The sequence below is a fragment of the Artibeus jamaicensis genome, unplaced genomic scaffold (assembly GCF_021234435.1).
Source record: "Artibeus jamaicensis isolate MK-2021 breed Jamaican fruit bat unplaced genomic scaffold, CSHL_Jam_final contig_519, whole genome shotgun sequence".
Taxonomy (NCBI): Eukaryota; Metazoa; Chordata; class Mammalia; order Chiroptera; family Phyllostomidae; genus Artibeus; species Artibeus jamaicensis.
This window is the reverse complement of record NW_026521871.1, coordinates 21,797,602-21,818,839: the sequence shown is the minus strand read 5'-3', so window position 1 is coordinate 21,818,839 and position 21,238 is coordinate 21,797,602. Positions and strand designations below refer to the sequence as shown.

The window sequence follows — 21,238 nt, the reverse complement described above, 5'->3', positions numbered from 1 at the left end:
TCCACACACACACACACACACACACACACACACACACACACACTCAGACCCTGTGACTCAGGCCCGTGCTGGGTGCAAGCCCTACCTTGTCTCGAGAGCCTGCAGTTACGAGACAGCCTTAACACAGCAAGAAGGCGAATAAAATTGTATGCATAATGTATAAATAGATTATATGTATATGCAAATATATATATAAAATGATTGAGCTTCTCTGCAGAGATTGGTTAATTCCCTTGTGTTCTTCACCTTGTTCTGAAGACTCGCACAGCACAAAGAGGAGAATGTGTTCTGAGAACTACCCGTGTGGAGCGAGGAATCAGTGTATTAGTGGAGAAAACAGAAAGAAAACCAGGCTGTTAAGAACATTTCGAAGTTATCAAAGCTCTAAAAGTAACGCAAACATCTGTGTAGTGTTCTGTAAATATTTTGAGTAGCAATCTCTCTGACTGCAACAGCCAAGAGAGTCTGTCCACTTACTTGTTTTTGCCAAAATATTTAACCTCAGTCTACTGAAGAGTTGTCATGTGAGAACGTATCTTCAATTTTATGACTGAAGGTAACAGGAAAATTAAATTCAATGACAAAAACAGACTTGACAGACTTGTACCCAATTGCATTATACAAGGTGGGATGGGGTGGGGGGGACGGACCCAGAAAACACAACTGCATAAAAAAGTGTGTATTTATTGCTACATGTTTAAACTTCAGTTGTCTTCAAAGTACTCTCCATTGGATGTAATACACCCATTCAGACATTTTCTCCACTGCTCAAAAAAGTTTTTGAACTCATGGGTTTTGATGCCTTTTAGTGCTTCTACTGTTTTTTGTTTCCTCTCTTCCACATCAGAAAAACATTTCCCTTTGAGTACTTTTTTCATCCAGGGAAACAAACAAAAAAATCACTAGGGGCAGATCCGGTGAATAGGGAGGGTGGGGCCTGGGAGTCCTGTCGTTTTTTGTGGAAAACTCGTGAACTCTCACTGTGGTGTGGGCAGGTGTCCTCGTATATCATCCATCATGAAACGGGCAAACGCGCTGAAAGAGTCTTCAAAAAAAAAATTTCACTGAAGCTGAACGCAGCCTCTCACAATGAGGCCAGCTGGCACACTGACACAGATGGGTTCCTAGAACACTCACGAAGTGGGGGAAGCCTGTACTACAAGGGGCTTGCCCTCCAGAAGATAATTCTGTTTTTTGGGGTCCCCCTCATATGTCACATTATAGTACATTATGTTAACACTTGAGTCTTACTTCAATTATTAAATGTATGCTATTTTTAAGATCCATAACCATGACCTTGGTTCAAATGATAGTATCATTCAATACATAAAATACTAGTGAAATACTTCTTGTAATTCCGCTCCCTGGAGTGAAGCTAAAATAAGGGGATATCTGATACAAAACTGCAAGCAAAACAATGACTTATCACAATTTACAACCAAAAATATGGAAAAAATTTCTCACTTCACAAATCATCAGGATAACACAAATTAAAGCCACAATTACCATTATACACTCAGGCTAAGAAAAAGGATGAAAAATACATCAACACATTGATGTTTCTCTGCCTCTCTTTCTCCCTCCCTTCCCCTCTGTCTAAAAATAAATAAAACCTTAAAAATAAAGCTACTCACAAAAGAATAAGTACTCCTGTATAATTCTGTATATAAAGAACAAAAACAGATAAAAATAATTTTTGCTGTTGTAAGTCAAGATAGCAGTTACTCTTGGAAGGGAGAGCAAGGCAAGCTTCTGGGGTGTTGGTAACAGTTTGCTTCTAGACATGAGTGCTGAGCTGTATACTTTTATGTGTACTTTTCTCTATTTCAAGTAAAACTTGAAATCTACATATAAACAAATATATGACATGGATATTCATTATAAAAGTGAAACCCCATTATAAATACATTACAAAACACAGAGAAGAATATATAGTACCAATCACACATAACCTCATCTTCTAAAGATAACTGTAACTTGACATACTTCCTAATTTTTTCTATAATAAATTTCACATAGTTAAGAACACATCATACAACTTTACCTAAATTTGAGCTGTTGAATATCAAAACATCCCTAAATAAAATAATTATTGTGTATGAAACATTTCCTATATTTGAAATGTTTCTTCTCATAAGCAAAATTTGAGTACAAAATTAGCTCTCCCATACACACAAGTACAATTTGCTTTAAAATCCCCTGGTAGTACACTTCTGTGCAGGAGCTACCGTTTTGCTGTTTATAAATAATGCTACAATAAATATCCCTATCTTTGTCTTTATTAATGATACATCAAAATTTAGTTCCTTAGGAGAGATGCCTAGTCTTTCGAATTACAGGAGCCAACGTTTTCGCATTAAAATCAGTAAAAGATAAACTATAGCTATAAATGAAGACAATGGTTTGAAAAAACAACAAAAAGGATAAAGAAAACCCTATTTAAAATGGAATCAGAAGCCCTGCCTGGAGTAGCTCAGTGGATTGAGCGCGGGCCTGGGAACCAGAGTATGGTGGTTCGAGTCCCAGTCAGGGCACATGCCTGGGTTGCAGGCCAGTTCCCAGCAGGGGACACATGAGAGGCAACCGCACATTGATGTTTCTCTCCCACTCTTTCTCCTTCCCTTCCCCTGTCTCGAAAAATAAATAAAGAAAATATTTTTTTAAAAAATGGAGTCAGGAAGCCGTGAAAGGGGAGCTCTCACATTTGGCCACCCAGACCCCAAATAGGGGGGCAGACCACACCGGGAGGAAGAATTTCTCCGCCTTCGTCAGTCCTCCCCAGAACCTCCGTGGCTGGCTGCCTCCAGGGTGGGGCTCCGGGTTACAGCCCGGCCAATGCGAAACTGCTGCATTTACACAGTGAAAAGCTGTAAACGCCCAGATCTTCCATACGACCCCTCCCAAAGTCCCCCTTTTCCCCTCTGAAAAGTAAGTTCTTTTGTCCTCTCCTCTGTTTGTTGGCCTTGCTTGTGGTTAGCCATCATTTGCTTTCCCTGAATTGCAATTCCTCTAACTATTCTGAATAAATTCATTTTGCTGGTAAAATAAGTGGTTCTTTTTTTTAAAATTATTTATTTTATTTTTAAAGATTTTATTCATTTATCTTTAGAGGGGAAGGGAAGGAGAGAAATATCAATGTATAGTTGCCTCTCGTGTGTCCCCCACTGGGAACTGGCCTGCAACCCAGGCATGTGCCCTGACTGGGAATCGAACCACAATCCCTTAGTTTGTAGGCCCGCAATGTTTGTAGGCCTGCAATGTTTGTAGGTCCATGCTCAATCCACTGAGCTACACCAGCCAGGGCTACAATTTTATTTTTAAGGTCAACAACATGCTAAATTTTATACAGAAAGTTTTACAAGTGAGGGTTAAGTGAGAGAATATAATCTCTGTGAGGTCGGCGTTATTATCTCCATAACACAAAAGTGAACATCAGACACCTTTGTAACAAATTTTACAGACCTTTAGTAACATAAATTTTGTTAAATGTGAGAATGGACAATTTAAATCTCTCCTGAATAATAAACACCTGTGATTTAAATTGCTCCATTTGATTTTTAAAAGCATTGTTTTTAGGTATTTTGCTTGTGAATTTGGCAGCTTATGCAAGTTTTATGTTGCTCATGACATGACAAATTTAAATAAAGAAATTCAAAAAAGATATCATGTAAGAGGTTGATTTTAGAACTAAATTTCAAATGACAATCAAAATTCTCTTCTCTGGTGCCGTGGGTTTGAGGTTAACCAGCACCAATAGTTACCGACAGTAAGAAGAGATGAGCCACATGGGTACAGAGGATGAAAACAGACAATTAGATAAATTCCACTTCAAAATACAAAGCAGATAAGTTACATAAAAACAGACGTGTAATCCCAACAGCATATTACTCCACAAACTGGGTTCCAAGCTGATTCACTGAAAATGAATTTTGAAATAACACAGAAACAAGATTGCAGACATCCTTCTCTCCACAAAGAATGGTCATTGGTTTATCGCCCTTTCTCAAGAAGAAGTACCTGGTTATCTTAACAACGATAAGAAATGGGCATCATCATGTCATATACACTTTATAATAAGGTAACTGAGATGAATGAGAATAGAGAATAAAATGTATATTAAAAAATGGGGGGGAGCCATTTCATTGTGTCTCTAGGTAAAACATCCTGCATTGTCAAAACTATTTATAAATCCTCACCATGCAATCAAAACGCACGGCCAAGTTACATAATTCTGCCTAACCACAGAGTAAGTTGTGAAAGCCGTTAACAAGAAGGCAAGAGATGTACTAACTACAGCCTATTTTGAAACACGTTAATTTTCCCTTTATTTTTGGTTTTACATCAGGAATTCCTTACATTTTATCTCCATACAGTAATTCTTATTTAATTCCAGTATTTACTTATTTAATATGGTAAACTAAACACTATTATCTAAATAAAGCCTCTTGCAGATAAACAGAAAAACACAGGCGAGAAGAAGGACCCAATGGCATGGGTTCTTCGGGGAAAGCAAGCAAACCGCTGGGATGAACGGGTCAGTAACACTATTTGTAGAACGGGGTAGCTGTCTATTTTCAAATCACTCGGCTATTTTTAAATAACCTGAAACCAAACCAAGGTTCAAAAGGCAAAGCCAGAACCATTCACTATGTTTATTTAAATATAATCTCTTACTAAGCCTAGCACAGTAAGAGAGGCCAAACTCACCCTACGATGATGACCTTGGATTTAGAAAGATGCCAAAAAAATTTTATATCTACTACTCAAAGTAATATAAAATAAAACAAAAGCTTACTAGATATTTTAGGACAAATCTGTAAAGCAAAATCCAGGGCGGGAAAATGAATACCGGCTAACGTTAGCAGCCTTTTTAATTAAATGTACAACTCTAAATTTATAAGCCACTGTATTTTTAAGATTTTAAACACTGAAATAATCACTAATACCAACTCCCTACTCTCCCACTTTTTCAGCTTCTTTTAAACTTTTTCCCATCAAGGATGCCAACTTTTCCCATAAGGATGCAGAAACGTCCTACGGAAGCCATTTCAGTGACCCTTCCGGTAGAACTCTGAATTCCTGCTGTCCCTACCACCCTGCCCACAAAACACTTCCTGTCAGGATGTCAGTTGTTACCGAGTTTAGGTCCAGAGTCAACGCAATCTCCATCAAAATCCCAGTAAGTTATTTTGTGGATGTCAACAAACGGATTCTAGAATTTTTACAGAAAGGGAAAAAACTCAGAATAGCCAAAACAATCCTGAAGAAAAGTTGGAGGACTGATACGGCCCAACTGCAAGACTCACTACAAATCCACATGTGGCAGCAGCAAAAGCAAAGGAAAACAGGTCGATGGAATGGAGAGCCCAGCGACAGACCCACACAGACATATTCAACTCGACTTTACAAAGGAGCGAAGGCAACTCAACGGAGAAAGGAAAGTCCTTCCAGCAAACAATACTGGAACAAATAGACATCCACGTGCAAAAATCAGCCAACCCATAAATCAGGAAACAGACCTTAACACCTGTCATGAAATTAACTCAGAAGGGATCACGGACCTGCCCTGGCCTGTGTGGCTCAGTCGGTTGGAGCATCATTCTATAAACAGAAGGTTGACATTTTGATTACCAGTCAGGGCACAAGTCTGGGTGGCGGGTTCAGTCCCAGCTGGGGGATCATATGGGAGGCAACCAACTAATGTTTCTCTCACATTGATATTTCTGTCTTTCTCCCTTCCTTTCTCTCTGGAATCAATAGATAAATCCTCGGGTGAGGATTTAAAAAAAAATGGATCCTACACCTAAATGCAAACTGCAAAACTCCTAGAAGAAAAATAGAAAATCTAAGTGGCCTTAGACTTGCTTTTTTCAATACAACACTAAAAGCATTGCCCATGAAAGAAAAAATGGTTAGTTGAACTCCATTAAAATTAAAAACTTCTCTGTGAAAGATACTGTTTCCCTACCACCAGATAATGAACGCCAATAGTCTTCGTGTACCTTAAAAAACATGATTTGTTCTTGTTATGTCTATATATGTCATAGACATTATCCCTCACTTCTTTTTTAAAATTTATTTTACTTTTCCATTACAGTTGACATTCAATATTATTATATATTAGCGTCAAATATACAGCATGGTGGTTAAACATTTATGTAACTTGTGAAGCAATGCCCAATAAGTCTAGTACCCACCTGGCACCACACACAGTCATTACGTTACTGACTATAACTCCCCTGCTGTGCTGTACATCCCTCTGGCTACTCTGTAACTACCAGCCTGCGCTTCCTAATCCCTTCACCTTTTTCATCCTGCCTCTCAGTCCTTTTCCCATTTGGAAACCATCAGTTTTCTTCTCTATGAGTCTGCTTCTGTTTTGTTTATGTTGCTCTTTAGATCATACATATAAGTGAAATCATATGGTATGTGTGTTCTTCACTTCTTTTTAAACAGAGTTATCTACTCAGCACATGCTGAACTTTTATTAACTTAATGTGTCTTTGTAGCTCATTCTATATTTGTGCATAGCCAATTTTAAATCTGCATAGTGTTCCATTATATGTACTGAACACTATCTAACCAGATCATACCAATGGATTTACAGTTTCAAATATTTTGCTATTACAGATGATACTGGAAAGATGAAGCTTTATCTCCCAAATTTATAAGCACATCAATAAAATATATCACTAAAACTGGGACTGCTGAGTCACAGGAAATGTGAACGCTGAATCAATGAGCACGGTGACGTGGCTTCCCAGGAAGGGTGCGCTGGCCGGTGCCCCACCAGCAGTGCGAGGGCACACATGTTAAGCTGCACCCTTCACAGTGTTTCACCCAACGCCCCCGCACTCGCCAATCTGACAGAGTGCAAATGGCAAGGTACGTACTTATGAGTGAGGCAGGGCACCTTTTCATCTGTGTAAGAACTATCAGTATTTCTTCTTCTGTGAACTGTTTATTCATAAGTTTTGCCCATTTTCTAAAATTGGATTGTTGGTTTGCTGGTTCCTTTTATCACCACACTCTACTCCTGGGTACCTTTGATGCCTTGAGGTTTTTTTAGCATGTTTTATTCAATATCAATAATGTTTTGCTCTCAGTCCATCTTTGGCAATTTCTTATTTTCAGTCTTTCTTAGACTTAAAAATTCTGAATGTATTTTTAATTCCAAAACAACTTTTTCTGCGTTGCAACTGTATCCTCTCAATAAGAGTTTTCGTTCCTTTCTTCCCCGTCACAGCTTTCTCTCATCTTTTCCATTAGTTCTCCCTCCATAGGAGGAACATGATTATTCAACGATACTCCCTTGTTGGAGTTGCTGATTTTAATAGGTTTTAATTTTCATAGCTGGAGGCTACTGCAATCTCTTGGATGATGCGGAACTGGCAGTCAGTATAACACATGCATATTTTAAATCTGATGAGCAAGCAATGAATGATGAGTTGGCAAAGTGGAATTGCTTGGATGGGGATATAAGGGAACGAGTGGAAGCTGTAAGCAGACCTCCTGTACCTGCAAGGTCACCTGCAAGTTCATCCCGAAGTGCAACCCTCCCAACAGCTGCTGACCAGGCAGCTTCCCAGAGGACTGCATGCAGCTTGCAGGCAAGCACGGACTCTTTCCACCTGCGAGAGATCCCGGAAGGTAGAGCCCGCCCAATGGCATGTGCCTCTCGGACAACTGAGGAGCCCCCGGTCTTCACCAAGGGCCCTGCTGAACTTTCAACACCACACATAACAGTGCCCTCAGTTACAGTATTTTTTATCTTACATTTTTCTTAATAAAGCACACTTACGTGATTTATGACAAGGATATGTAAATGCTCAACTGCTTCTAAATTCTCTACTACTCCCTTAGTTATGACTAAATGATCATCTCCAGGATTTCCTTCTCAATTAAAGGAAGGAAACTTTTAAACCTTCAATTCTTAGATATATGTCGTAAGACAAAAAGCTCAGACACCTTTACTGCATACCTTAACACTTTGTTTTCAAAGATACCGAAAATAAGTTCCTTCTTTATATGCCTCTCAAAGGTTAGACAAATACACACTTTGATGAACAGTCTGGGAATGTTACGGCTGAACAAGCCTCTGCAGTTCGGCATTTACTGAGCATGTGTAACTGTGCTAGACACCCAGCCAGAGTCAGAGGACAAAAACATGAAAAAAGACCCTGCCTTCAGGGAGCTCACAGTCTAATAAAATGAAAGGACGATCGCACAAAGAAATACAATGTAATGTGATCGGGACAATAGAAGTATGTGCAGGGTCCACAGGTTAACACAAAGACGGCACAGTAACGAAGAGGTGCAGTGGAATTGATGGTCAGCTGGGTTTTAATGAGTAAGTCAAAATCTGCCCAGTGGTCGAAGGAACTGTAGACAGAAGGAAGGATATTCATTCTTTCAACAAAGTTCCAAGTGTGGGACAGATAATGTGGGGCAGAAACTTTGAAATACCTGTCCTAGAGATACAGTGATGAATAAGGCAAAGTCTCTGACTTCACGGAGGCAGGAGGGAACCAACAAGCAAACCTTACAGTACAGTGTGGCGCATTCTTCAACAGAAGTTAAGTAGAGAGACCAGAGGCTTATGGGTTGAGGGGAAATAAGACCTAAACACAGATGCAAGAAATGAGCAGAAATTGGCCAGGTGAAAATATACACATCAGGGTTGGAGTGGAGGATGGTGTCAGGGAGGCATGACATTCCAGGCACTGGGCAGAGCACAGAGAGAGAGAGAGGGAGGGGGGGAGAGAGAAAATGGGGCTCAGCTCCCCGTGCCAGAAGCACAGGGTCTGAGAGAAGGTAAAGTGAAAGCAAGAACCATATCATGAAGGATCTTTTAAATTGGAGTTTGGACTTTATCTTGAGGGCAATAAGGAACTGCTAAATGTTTTTGTTGTTTTTTAAGATGAAAAGACTTGTTCAGATTTGTATTTGAGGAAAGAGTATGTAGCTCTAATACGGTGAATAAAATAGAAAGAAGGAAATCTGGAAGTCGATGAAACAGCTGCAGCGATCCAGACATTGCTTTTCTAGTAGTCTGATCTAGGACAATGATGGAAACGGGGAAAATGGTGGGGAGGGTTGAGAGATTTAAGCGGTGGGAGAAACAAACCTTATCACTGACTCGATTGGAAGTAGAGGAAAAGAAAAAGGAGTCAAAGGACAGCAGATGCCTCAGTGCCTGGTTTGAGCAAAGGGTGAACAGTACTGCCACTGGGTACAGTGAGGAAAAGGAGAGAGTGTATTTTGAGAGGGTGAAATAATCACTAAATTTAATTCTGATCAGACTGGGTCTGAGATGCATGTAGGTTATTCCAATGAAGATGTCCAATACGCGGCTAGATATGCAAAAACTCGATACCAGAGATAGAGACTTGAGAATCATCCACATACGTCAAGAATGATACTAAACTGATATGAACAGATGAAACTGCCAAGGGAGAACTAGGGGCGAGTGTCCATGAAGTGTGATGTTGTGTCCCGCACAGGATCCTCCAGCAGAGAAGGATGTCAGCCAAAAACTAAGAAACTCTGAATAAAGTATGCACTTCTGTTGATTATAATGTATCAATATTGGCTCATTTATTATAAAAACTGTACTAGACTAATATAGAATGTTAGGGGAAATTAAGTGAGGGGTTTTTGAGAACTCTCTATTATCTTTGTAATTTTTCTGTAAACCTAAAATTATTCTAAAATATTTTTTAAAACTTTATTTATGTATTTTTAGAGAGAGGGGAAGGGAGAGAGAAAGGGAGAGAAACATCAATGTGTGGTTGCCTCTCACACACCCCCTACTGGGAACCTGACCTGCAACCCAGGCAAGGGCCCTGACTGGGAACTGAACTAGTGACCCTTTGGTTCCCAGGCTGGCACTCAATCCACTGAGTCACACCAGCCAGGGCACAATAAATATCCTTTTAATTACTTTCTAGTTCTGCTCCTGGTATAACCATCTAGCTCTTACTGAACCAGCTGTCTAGTAGATAAAAACTTTAAATTCTGGATATAACACTAAAAAATAACTATCTCAAAGCAAGAGTGGGACCAACAGAGTCATACTAGTTTAGGCAGAAGAGATTCCCATCTTCCTGGCTTTTATTTAGAGGGAAGACACCAGTGTGTGCTATGCAGCGTGCTAAAACTCCCACAGAGAAAAAACACAACCTTACTGGCTTAAAGAGCCAGATTACAGAGTATGGGATAAACATAACTGCAGAGAAGGGGGGAAATTGGGAGAAGAAGAGGCCCAGACAGAGGAACCCCAATTCTGTTTAAATCTTCAACTGACTTCTGATGTACTCATGAACGGGGCATCAAGTATCACAGCTAAGCATTACCGTGCCATTCCACCACCGGGAAGACAGAGGGCACAGTCAGAGCCCAGTGAAGCTAAGTACCCACTAAAACAAAAAGAACAACACTTTTGGGAGAATACAAACAAATCCAGAGTCTTTACAATACATTCACAATGTACTGGATACAAAGTCTGTCCAGAAAAAAGTCCAGCCATTGTCAATATAATGAGAAAGGTTTGTGCAACATTAGTGTAACCTCGCAGCCAGGGAGAGTGGACTGGAATGTGCATGTGTGAACAATGACGACTTCACTGTACTAGTCAGTGGGGGTGGTAGATACCTTTGAGTGAGCATGTGCACTGTGTGACTGTTGCATTCAAAATGACTGAATGAGTAGAGCAATGAATCCACATCAAATTTTGCATTAAGCTTGTACATTCCTCTGTGGAAACTATTTGGATGATTCAGAAGTTTGCAGCTATGGGCAACTGGTGATTGGCAGCTTCATTATGACAACATACCTGCTCACACACCACATCTCATGCAAAGGTTTTAGTCAAAACATCAAATCACCCAGGTGACCCAGACCCCTGAAGCCCAGATTTGGCACCCTGTGACTTCTGGCTTTTTCTAAAACTATAAGCACCTTTGAAAGGGAAGAGATTTCAGACTGTTGATGACATTCAGGAAAACGTGATGAGACAGCTGATGGTGGTTGGGAGAACTGTGTGAGGTCCCACTTTGGGACCTTAAAGTGCCTACTTCGAAGGGGACTGAGGCATTATGGTCCTATGTACAGTGTTTCTTGCATCTTGTATCTTTTTCAATAAATGTCTCTATTTTTCATATTACATGGCTGGATACATTCTGGACAGACCTTGTATATCTGAATTACTTGACATATAAAAAAACAGATGAACATGGCTTATTCTCAAAGTGAAAGGCAATCAATGAATTTGACCATGTAATGACTTAGACGTTGGAATTAACAGAAGAATTTTAAAGCAGCTATTATAACTGTATTTTAAGAATGTAAAGTAAAAGTTTCATTATGAACAAAAGACAGAAATTCTCAGTAAAACCAAATAAAAATTCTAGAACTGAGTATTTAGTATCTGAAATTAAAAATTCATTGGATAAACTTAACAGTAGAATCATGACAACAGAAAAAAGTAAGTCAACTAAAGTGTAGATTAACACAAAAATTTCCAGTGTGAAGAACACAGAGGAAAAAAGTTGGGAGAAAAAAATGAACAAAACCTGAGGATTTGCAGAGCAAGTCCAAAAGATGTAACATACATGTAACTGAAGTTACAAAGAGAGACCCTCTTACAGAAAAAAATTGCACATTTAATAGCCAAAACTTTCTTAAATTTGGTGAAAGATGTAACTTTCGAAGTTCAGTGAGCCTCAAACAGAATAGATACAAAGAAAACCATACCTATGCATATCGCGGTCCAATGCTGAAAACCAAAAAAAATTATGGCTAATCTTTTTATATTTAAGATGACTTCCCTAATGCAGACTCTTAAAAGCTTGATTCCATGGCCAAAAGAAGTCAGTATTTTTTAATTTCCTCACAGATACTGTGAACTTCCCCAAAGAAACACCAGTGTGGCTGAGGTATAGTGGGTACCAAGACGAGTGGCAGAAACAAGGATGAAGTCACGTGTAGGGACATAATGCAGGATTTTGTGAGTAAGGAGTTTGGGATTGTATCCTAATTTAAATAGGAAGTTGTGAAAAAGGTTTTAAGCAGGGGAACAACCTAGTAACTGAATATATTAAGAAAATAAGTAAAGAGAAACAAAAACTTAGCTGACTAAAAATATTCATTGTTTTGTCCAGCATCCCAGCTATATAAAGATATGGATGTCTATGTATGTGTTTATATACATATGGAAACATATACACATCATACATATATAACCAGCCAAAAAAGACTTAAATATCCAGCAATAAGAAAATGGGAAATGATGAATGAATTATGATCGATAAAAACACAATGAAATAGTATGAAACTCTAAAAATGCTGTTTATGAAGATCATCGATATAAGTGTTTTTCTGCACTTGGTCAAAAATCAGGAGAAAATTGTATGTATATTAGCTTTGTAACTATAAACATCAGTATATCAGTAATGGATGAAAAACAATAAAGAAAAACAAAAAGTTATGTTAGATGATAGAATTTTTTCACTAATTTTTAAATTTTTCTATAATATTGTTATATCCTCATTTCCATTAAGTAAAATACTCTTCTATACTTTTCTACAACTTATTTCCAATACAATTCTCATCTTAGGCCTGTAATAAATATTAACTGAATTTCAACAATTTAAAAAATTAAGAGAAGACTCTTTTCTAAATCCTGTAGTTTGATTAACCTGGAGCTCTTTTTGCTGCCACCAGCCAACAGCTCAAGGAAGAGGAATGCCTTTTTTTTTTTTTTAAACAAATAGCTGTTTCTAAACCTGATTTCTCTAGTTTTTGCCTCATAAATGATTGTCCCCATCTTCTCCATTTGTTCTATCAAGTTAAACAAACTGAGGAGGTTTTACCCGTAACTAAACTTCCCTGGTGTTATTAACATACATTCGTGGCTGACCTTCACGACCCTCTTTCTTCCCTGCAGATGCCTCCAGTCCCATCAGAGACAATCCATCTCCCTCACCTCACCCCTCAGTCTCTCCCTTTGTCGTCTATATTTTGAAGGCCTTTTCCTATGCCACCCTTCCCTTTCATGACTTGGTGTCCTCTCCCTTTTTATTTCCAAGATCACTGCACTACTCCATTATCTCTGTCCCACTGGTCGGTATCAGAGTTTTCCACAACTACGAAGCTTGCTGTCCCAGCTCCTTCTCCAGACCTGAGTAGTACAATTCATTGGAGCTGAGATTTCCGACTCTGTTGTGAAGAGGCTAAGGGTTACTAAGATACCGACCCCTTTGGCCTTGGGGCAGCCAGGAGTGGGCTGGGACAGCCCAGCCGGAGCTCCTGGCTAGCTTACCTCTGACCTCAAGCCACCTCATTTGTTTAGCCCTAGTGCATAATGTTATCAATGCTATAAATGTTATCAATGTTCTATTTGTTAACAAATGTTAACAAATGTTCTATTTATGCCATAATGTGAAAAAAAAACAACTAAGAAGCATATAAAGCACTCCATAGACATTTCTCCAAAGAAGATGCACAAATGACTAATAAACACATGAAAAGATGCTCCACATCACTAGTTATTACGGAAATGCAAATCAAAACTAGACTGAGATACCACCTAATTCCCATCAAGAGGATCACTATTAAAAGGAAAGTAACAAGTGCTGGTGAGGATGTGGAGAAATTGGAGGACCTGAGCACCGTTGGTGGGAATGTAAGATGGTGCAGCTGCTGTGGAAACTGGAATGGCAATTCCTCAAAATAGTAAAAACAGAACTGCCAGCAATTCCACTTCTATGTATATACCCAAAAGAATGAAAAGCGGGCTCTTGAATTTTTAAAAAACAGGGTCTTGAGGAACATATATTTTAAAATATTACTTTATTTTCAATTACTGTTGACAGACAGTACTACATTAGTTTCAAGTGCACAACAGTGCGTAGGCAGTTATGTGACCCATGAAGCGACCACCCCGGTTTAAGTGTAGTACGCGTCTGACACCACACGCAGCGATTGCAAAACTGTTGCCACATTCCCTGTGCTGTAAGGAGACAGCTGTGCTCCCACTTCACGACAGCGTTATTCACAAGAGCTACAACCAAAAAGCAGCCCATGTGTCCACCAATGGATGAATGGGTAAGCAGAATGTGGTACAGTAGTCCCCCTTACCCAAGGGAGATGGATTCGATGGAATGGCTGAACCCTGCGTATACTTATGTACAGTACTGAACCCTATGTACACTAAGTTTTTTCCTATAGATACTGTACACACCCTTTCACTTAAAGGAAGTACTTTGTGGCTTCTCTTTGGCACACCCGGATTGCCATCACCACTACTCTTGCGCTTTGGGCCATTATTAAATAGAATAAGGGTTGCATGAACACAAGCATGGCCACACTGACAGCTGATCCAATAACCCGGGCGGCTACTAAGTGACTGAAGGGCGGGGAGCATCTACGGTGCGGACACCCCGGACAAGGGATGATTCACGTCTGTGTGGGGCAGCGTGAAATTTCATCATCTTACTCAGAACAGAGCACAATTCAAAACTTACAAAGTGTTTGTTTCTAGAGTTTTCCATTTAATATTTTCAGACTGTGGCTGACCACAGGTAACAGACCACGCTGCAAGATAAGCTGCGGACTAATATACAGCGTGGGCAAATGTAGGTTTACAGTTGTGAGTACAAAAAAAGAGTTTACTCTTGTATTATTATTTATTATTATATCCTTTTCCATGTGAACAACCGTAAACCTGCATTTGCCTACTACTGTATATATGGACAATGAATATTCAGCCTTGAAAAGGAAGGGCATTCTGACACATGCTACCACATGGGTGAACCTTGAGGTCATATGCTAAGTGAAATAAGCCAGTCACAAAAGACATGTACTGTACGATTCTGCTTATATGAGCTACTTAGAATAGTCCAAATCACAAACACAGAAAGTGGAATGGTGCTCTGCAGGGGCTGATGAGAGGGGGCAATGTGGAGTTGTGTACTGGGTAGAGCTTAGTTGTGCAAGGCGGAGAGTCAGAGATAAACAGTGGCGATGGCTGCACAGCACGAGTGTCCTCATACCACCAGCCATCGATGGAATAATGGTTAAAGTGGGAAATTTGATGGTACATGTACTTCACCACAGTAAAACATTTGGGAAAAAAACAGAAGTGTCAACACTTGACATACCAAACACCTCTCTTATTGCTTCAAAATCCATATTTAAACTCTCAGTAATTCTACAGGTCATTATAATTAAGCCATACATTTTTATACCGAAATACAGATTTCTCTAGCCTTCTCTCCAGAGTGCAGAGCTTTACTGGAGACATAAACACTTGGAGGAAGCTCGTGTTTCTCTCAGAGCCTCTTTGTATTGTAATGGCATACATTTTGCTCCTACCAGTTTTAATGGAAAACTTCAAATATATACAAAGGAAGAGAGAGAGAAATAACAGAATCTCATATGGCTATCACCCAGCTTAAACAATGAATCAACTCAGAGAAAACTTTGTTTTGTCTATAATTCTACCCATTTTACTCTTCTTCCCCCAGTGGATTATTCTGAAGCCAGTCTCAGACATCATATCATTTCAGTCATAAATATTTCAGTATGTTATCTCCACACACCAACAGATACTGTTGAAAGATACACATCGAATATATGACCAGCCTCTTCCATAAGTTCCTGTACTGGTGGGTCGGATGTCTGATATACGGAATCTTCCTGAAGATTCCTCCAGTGAGCCATCCATCACACACAGGAATTACAATACATTTGGTCATTCTTTTGTAGTCCCTTACAAGTTAAACCACTAAGGAGGGCTCTCAAACAAGAAAATCAGGAAGGAAAGGACTTAACTAGTTCGTTTTCAATGTAATAGGATCACTGATCGAGTACGGTCTTAGAGACTTCTTAGGAAAGAGATGGAGAAAAGTCACACACTCTCCCCTCCTCTCAGAGGTGACTGTCATCTGATACAAGTCATTTGGTGGATAACAACATGGTAACAGTATATACGCATTATTATACAGAAAGTAACGCAGGTACCTTCATGTTTTATAAAACAAATGCAATAAAACTGGCTCAATGCAGAAAATTTTTATTCAACTGTCCTTACCTTTTGTTGGACTGAGATTCTGATCTATAAATCCTCTTAATTCTGTATTTGTGGAACTCAAACCAACCTGAATAAAATAGTTTTAAAAGTTAAAAAGAAGATCTAAAGTATTATATGATCACTTAACAAGCTATTTTATACCTTCCACCAGAGGTCCACATCAAATGTTCATATAGCCACATAAAAATTAATTAATTAACAACTATAGGAGAAGGATTTAAAAGAAAATGTTGCCATATTACTTGACAAGGGGAAACTATAAATGGTTCCATAAAGTGAAATTAATAACACGGTACTTATGAGCAGAACTTAGGTCTACAGATTTTACTGACTTTGGTTCTTAAAACAAGTACTGTGGCAGCCATGACGTCACCAAAGTTTTTCACCCTCACGGCTGCCGTGAATCTTTCTGTTCAAAATCGCTGCCTCTATAATGCTTTCAACACTGTGACATGGAATGGATCAGACAAAGACCGTCAGGAGTGGGACTTGTTTCATGACGAGCTGGAAGACTTTCGTGACTCGGTCCTGACTGGGATCTAGAGCAGCGGGCACAGCCCCCGGGGGGTGTGGCAGCCCCCTGTGAACCGCGGCGCCGGGGGTGCGGCAGGCCTCGCAACTGCAGGTGCTGTCGGAATAATTTTACCCAGGGCCTGTCTTCTCAATCCCTCGCCTCTCCCCAAGGAATAAGCTGTTTTCTCTGTTTAAAAGTTACCAAAAATAATAACAACACAACGCAGAGGAGAAGTTCACTGGCTCAAGGCCAGTGTTTAGGTTTCCACTCTGGCTCATGGAGCCTGCCATGCCTGTGGCTGTGGTCAGGTCCCACAAGCTCTCTCTCCTTCTGTCTCCTCATCTGTAAACTGGACAGCGACAGAAGTACTTACCAATGCAGCTGGTTAGAAAGATTAATTAAGATAATTCATGCAAAGCATATAGCGCCGTGCTTGGCACAGAGTTCTCCACGCATGTTAACACTGTTAGTACGACTTGAGGGACTACCTACAGCAAGTACGTTAATGGACTCACCTTCAGACAATTTACTTCACTTAATGTGCTGTCTACTGGACTATTTGGAATCGGAAGTGAATACAGTAGTATCATCAAACACAGTTTTACAACTGATTATAGAGTCGGTGGAAAACTTGACAAAAAGCAAGCATCCAATAAATGGTTCTGCTATTACTATCATATTGTTTTAATCCTTGTAGATTTGTAATCCTCAAACATCAATGCTAATTTGGTGCCCTAAATATCCTTTCAAAGTACTATCATACAGACAGGATTTCAAAGCACACAAAGCTTTATAACTTTATATATGCACACTTGTCTTATGTTTTTATACTGCTTTAACATTATACAGTCTACATAAGCACTCATTTGATATCTTAGTTTCATAATGTAAAGGCTACACACTTCCTTATTTGATCATTAGATCTCTACCAATAGCTGTTTCTTTGTTTTTTGTTTTCTTAAGAGATATTATTAGAAATATTTGCAAATATCATTCATATCATGGAAAAGTAATTCTGATGCACATCTATAGCTGTCATCTAATATTAAATTTTTATGACACTAGCTGAGATGAAAACATCTAAAATACAGGGCCTTTTGCCCTGGCCAGGTGGCTCAGCTGGTTGGAGCGTTGTTCTATACTCATACATCAAAAAGGCTGCAGGTTCAATTCCCATTCAAGGGACATACCTAGGTTGTGGGTTCAATCCCTGGTCAGGGTGCATACAAGAGGCAACTGGTCGATGTTTCTCTCTCACATCGATGTTTCTTTCTCTCTCCCCCCTTCCCCCCACCTCTCTCTAAAGTCAATAAACATATCCCCAGGTGACGATCAAATAAACAAAACATAGCTTTTCAATTCTATGCAGACTATGGTGTAGATACTTAATTCTGTCTAGCTTCTCACAAGTATTCTGTTAGAAGTAAAACCTCTGCAACAAAATTTGCGAATTGCCACTACATGGATCTCCAGAAATGCTCACAAGAGCTAACGGTAAGTGTTCAATTTGCAAATGCCGAAGTTTGCTGTGCCATCACTGACATGCCTCTACTCTTTAAACTCTTCTGCTATAAGAAGAAGAGGAAGACAAAACTTCTGTTGGTGCTCTACTGTAAAAAGAAGGCTAAACAGCCTCTAATACACTCCAAGCTTAATACACTGGGACTGTTTAGTCCATGTGTTACAATAACCCCGAAAGCATCAGTTTATACCTTCTTGTTATTATACAAAGACAACGGCAAAAACCTCAACTAAAACCACACATGCACAGCCGAGAGTTCACAGTTACTGGGTTACTGTTATGTTCAAACACCTGCTCTTAATGTCCAACTTCTGCAGAGTGAAGCAGCAAACGAATTTAGAAACTTTTTAGCAGCTGCACACCTGCACCTTAATAATCAAATTATACTCTACAAAGATAAAAGTCAACTGTGAGTCAGTATTGTCTGCTAATTTTGGTCTCACAGATGAAGGGAACATGTTTGTATTTAGAGCTTATATAAATACTACCAAAATTTATTTAATTAAAACTTCAAAATGTACTAATTTCTGCTTTCATAAACACTTTACAGTTTAAAGAATCAAATTAAAATTAGACTGAGAGTAGAAAAAGTTGCTAGGAAAGGCATTTAAAAGCATTAGTTATTCTTTTCTTATTTTATTTAAAAAGGATCTTTCTATGATGTTTCACAGAGCAAGAGAAAAAAGTGAACTCATTTTATGTAAACTTTTTCATCTAATGAGGTCCTAAGAAAAGGGTCTATCTGGACAGTCAGACACTGTGTTGCGTACTACAAGCAGTTGTGACTGTCCATTGAAAAAAAACATCCAAGCCCCATTTTTAAGGCTCAAACCATATTCCCCAATAACGGCATTATAATTTCACTAATACAGAACACTTTAGATAAACATAACTAAAAGGAAACAAAATCCAGAGTTCCACCATTCATAAGCAAGGTGATCTTGGAACAGTAGCTGCAAAACAGGGATAATACACATGTACAAAAACCTCAGAGAGCTCCTAGAAATGAAAATTTACGTGAACATGTGTTCACATAAGTGAAACTCAAGTACTCAATACTCAAGTGTGGACTGTCACTCAATGGCAGTGGCTTTTGACACTTTAACACTGACTAGACAATTTATAAAACAGACATGCCAATGACTTATAAACATACAGAATACAGTTTGACCTAATTAGCAATATAATCAGAGAAATGTAATAAGTCACATACCACTTTTTGCTGATTAGATTGGCAAAGATTAAAAAGGAACAAGTGAAAATGGGATTCTGATACACCACTGGTGAATATATAAACTGGTGTGGTCTTTCTGAAATGCAACTTAGCAACGTGAACTGAAATCCCCCAAGAAAGCACACACCCTTAGAGCCAGTAATTTCATAAGACTGTGTATGACTCATGGAAATAATCCCAAAAGTAAGCAAACATTTAAAAAATTTTAAGAAAAAAATGGAAATAATTTAATGGCTACTATTAGGAAACCAGTGTAATGTCTATATAATAGATAACACAAAACTGCCATTTAAATGAGGTTGCAGAGTTATTAAGACAAGACATTCATCATAGAGATTAAGCCAAACAGTAGGTTACAGAAGTGTGACCTCATTTTTAAAAATATGTAACATACATACACTTGGTTTATATATACACACATCTGTATTTATATCAGGCAAAATTCTGCTCATAATGTCTAGTCTAGTTTCTTTATCTGTATTTTCTGATCTTTCTATAGTAAGTATTATGACTTACATACTTTTAAAAAGATTCTTGATAGGGCAAAAGAAAAACCACCTCAAATTAACTTTTGAATTTTTTATTGTATGCTGAGTGTGCTTAAGGTAGACCCCCGCATTCTGGGTCTCAAGGAGTACCACTGGATACTAGACAATACTGGGCAACAATTTTATCCCAGACACAAGGAATATATGGCCTTCTTGGCCGAGCTTCCTTTCATAAAGTGACCCAACCCGCAACCCATGTAGTTCGGCCAGGACTGCTCATCTCAGAGCCTCAGCCGTGCCCTGGCAGCAGAGGTGGACCCTGAGCCAGAGCGGGCCGTTTGTGGTGCCCCACTTCCTCCTTCACGCTGGCTTGTCTAAGCACGTAGACCAAGCAGGGTCCACCAAAGCTTCTGCATGGAATGTGAAATACAAATGCTAAAAAGGAAAACTTCCTTCTCTTCCTCTGAGATAAACATTCTAAGGCCAGTGCAGCCTGTTACACCGCCATATAGAGCCCAGAGATGAACAAAGAGAAGCAGAGCCCTGACACCAGCATGTGATCCCCGAATCCAGGTGTGTCTGAAGTCAGAGCACTGCAGACTTCTCAGTTACGTGAACCAACGCGTTCTACTTTTTGCCATAAGCTATTTTGAACAGGCTTTCTATTGCTTGCAACGGTAAGAGACTAAGTATGGCATAGATGAGGCAAAAGCAACTCCACGAAAAACAGCTCTCATAAACGAAATGCAAAATGGGAAACAAAAGAAGATGTAAATAACAATACGTGATATGTTTAAGGATAACTCCTTAAGAGCAGGCAGTCTCTTCCGTATCAAAGAGTCACTTTTCGGTCCCTCCTTCTTGAAACACCTTCTGTGTTGAAACACCTTCTTCACTCTGTGAAGATAACACTTCCTCTGACTTTTCTGGCCATCCCTTCAGTCTCCTCAGTCCTCATGTATCCTCTGCCCATGCACATACTAATAATCTCATATAGTCCCTCCGATTTAAAGTAATTTAATAGGAAAAGACTGGAAAATTTCTACATCCAGCCCTGAGCTTTCCTGAGCTCCATTTACCAAACTGCCTAGCCAATAGCTCTATGGGAATATTTTTAGGTTCCTCAAATTTAATATACTCAAAACAATTTTGGAGTTTGCCATAAAATCCTGCATTACCCCAAGAGCTCCTCTTTACCGAGTTACACAAGCCAAATACTGAGAAGTCTTCCTTACCTTCCCCCTGATTAGTAAGTCCTGATGGCTGTCCCTTTAAATACACCCTAGATGCAGCCACTTCCCCCATCTGCAATATGTCATTACATGGTCCCAGTGCAAATCACCACACTCTATTGACTGAACTACTGAGACACGTCCCAAAAGAGTCC

General features: G+C 39.3%; 1 protein-coding gene across 4 annotated transcripts in view; it reads right to left on the bottom strand.

Annotated features, from left to right (window-relative positions):
- Positions 1-21,238, bottom strand: part of TFDP2 (transcription factor Dp-2) — a 158,217-nt gene that overhangs the window by 82,537 nt on the left and 54,442 nt on the right. For 3 of the 4 annotated variants that reach the window (XM_037139374.2, XM_037139379.2, XM_037139380.2), the window contains exon 3: positions 16,094-16,160. The exons of the other annotated variant lie outside the window; for it this stretch is intronic. In XM_037139374.2, coding sequence (XP_036995269.1) covers positions 16,094-16,160 — 67 coding nt within the window. The remainder of the gene's footprint in view (positions 1-16,093; positions 16,161-21,238) is intronic. 4 annotated transcript variants of the gene reach the window in all.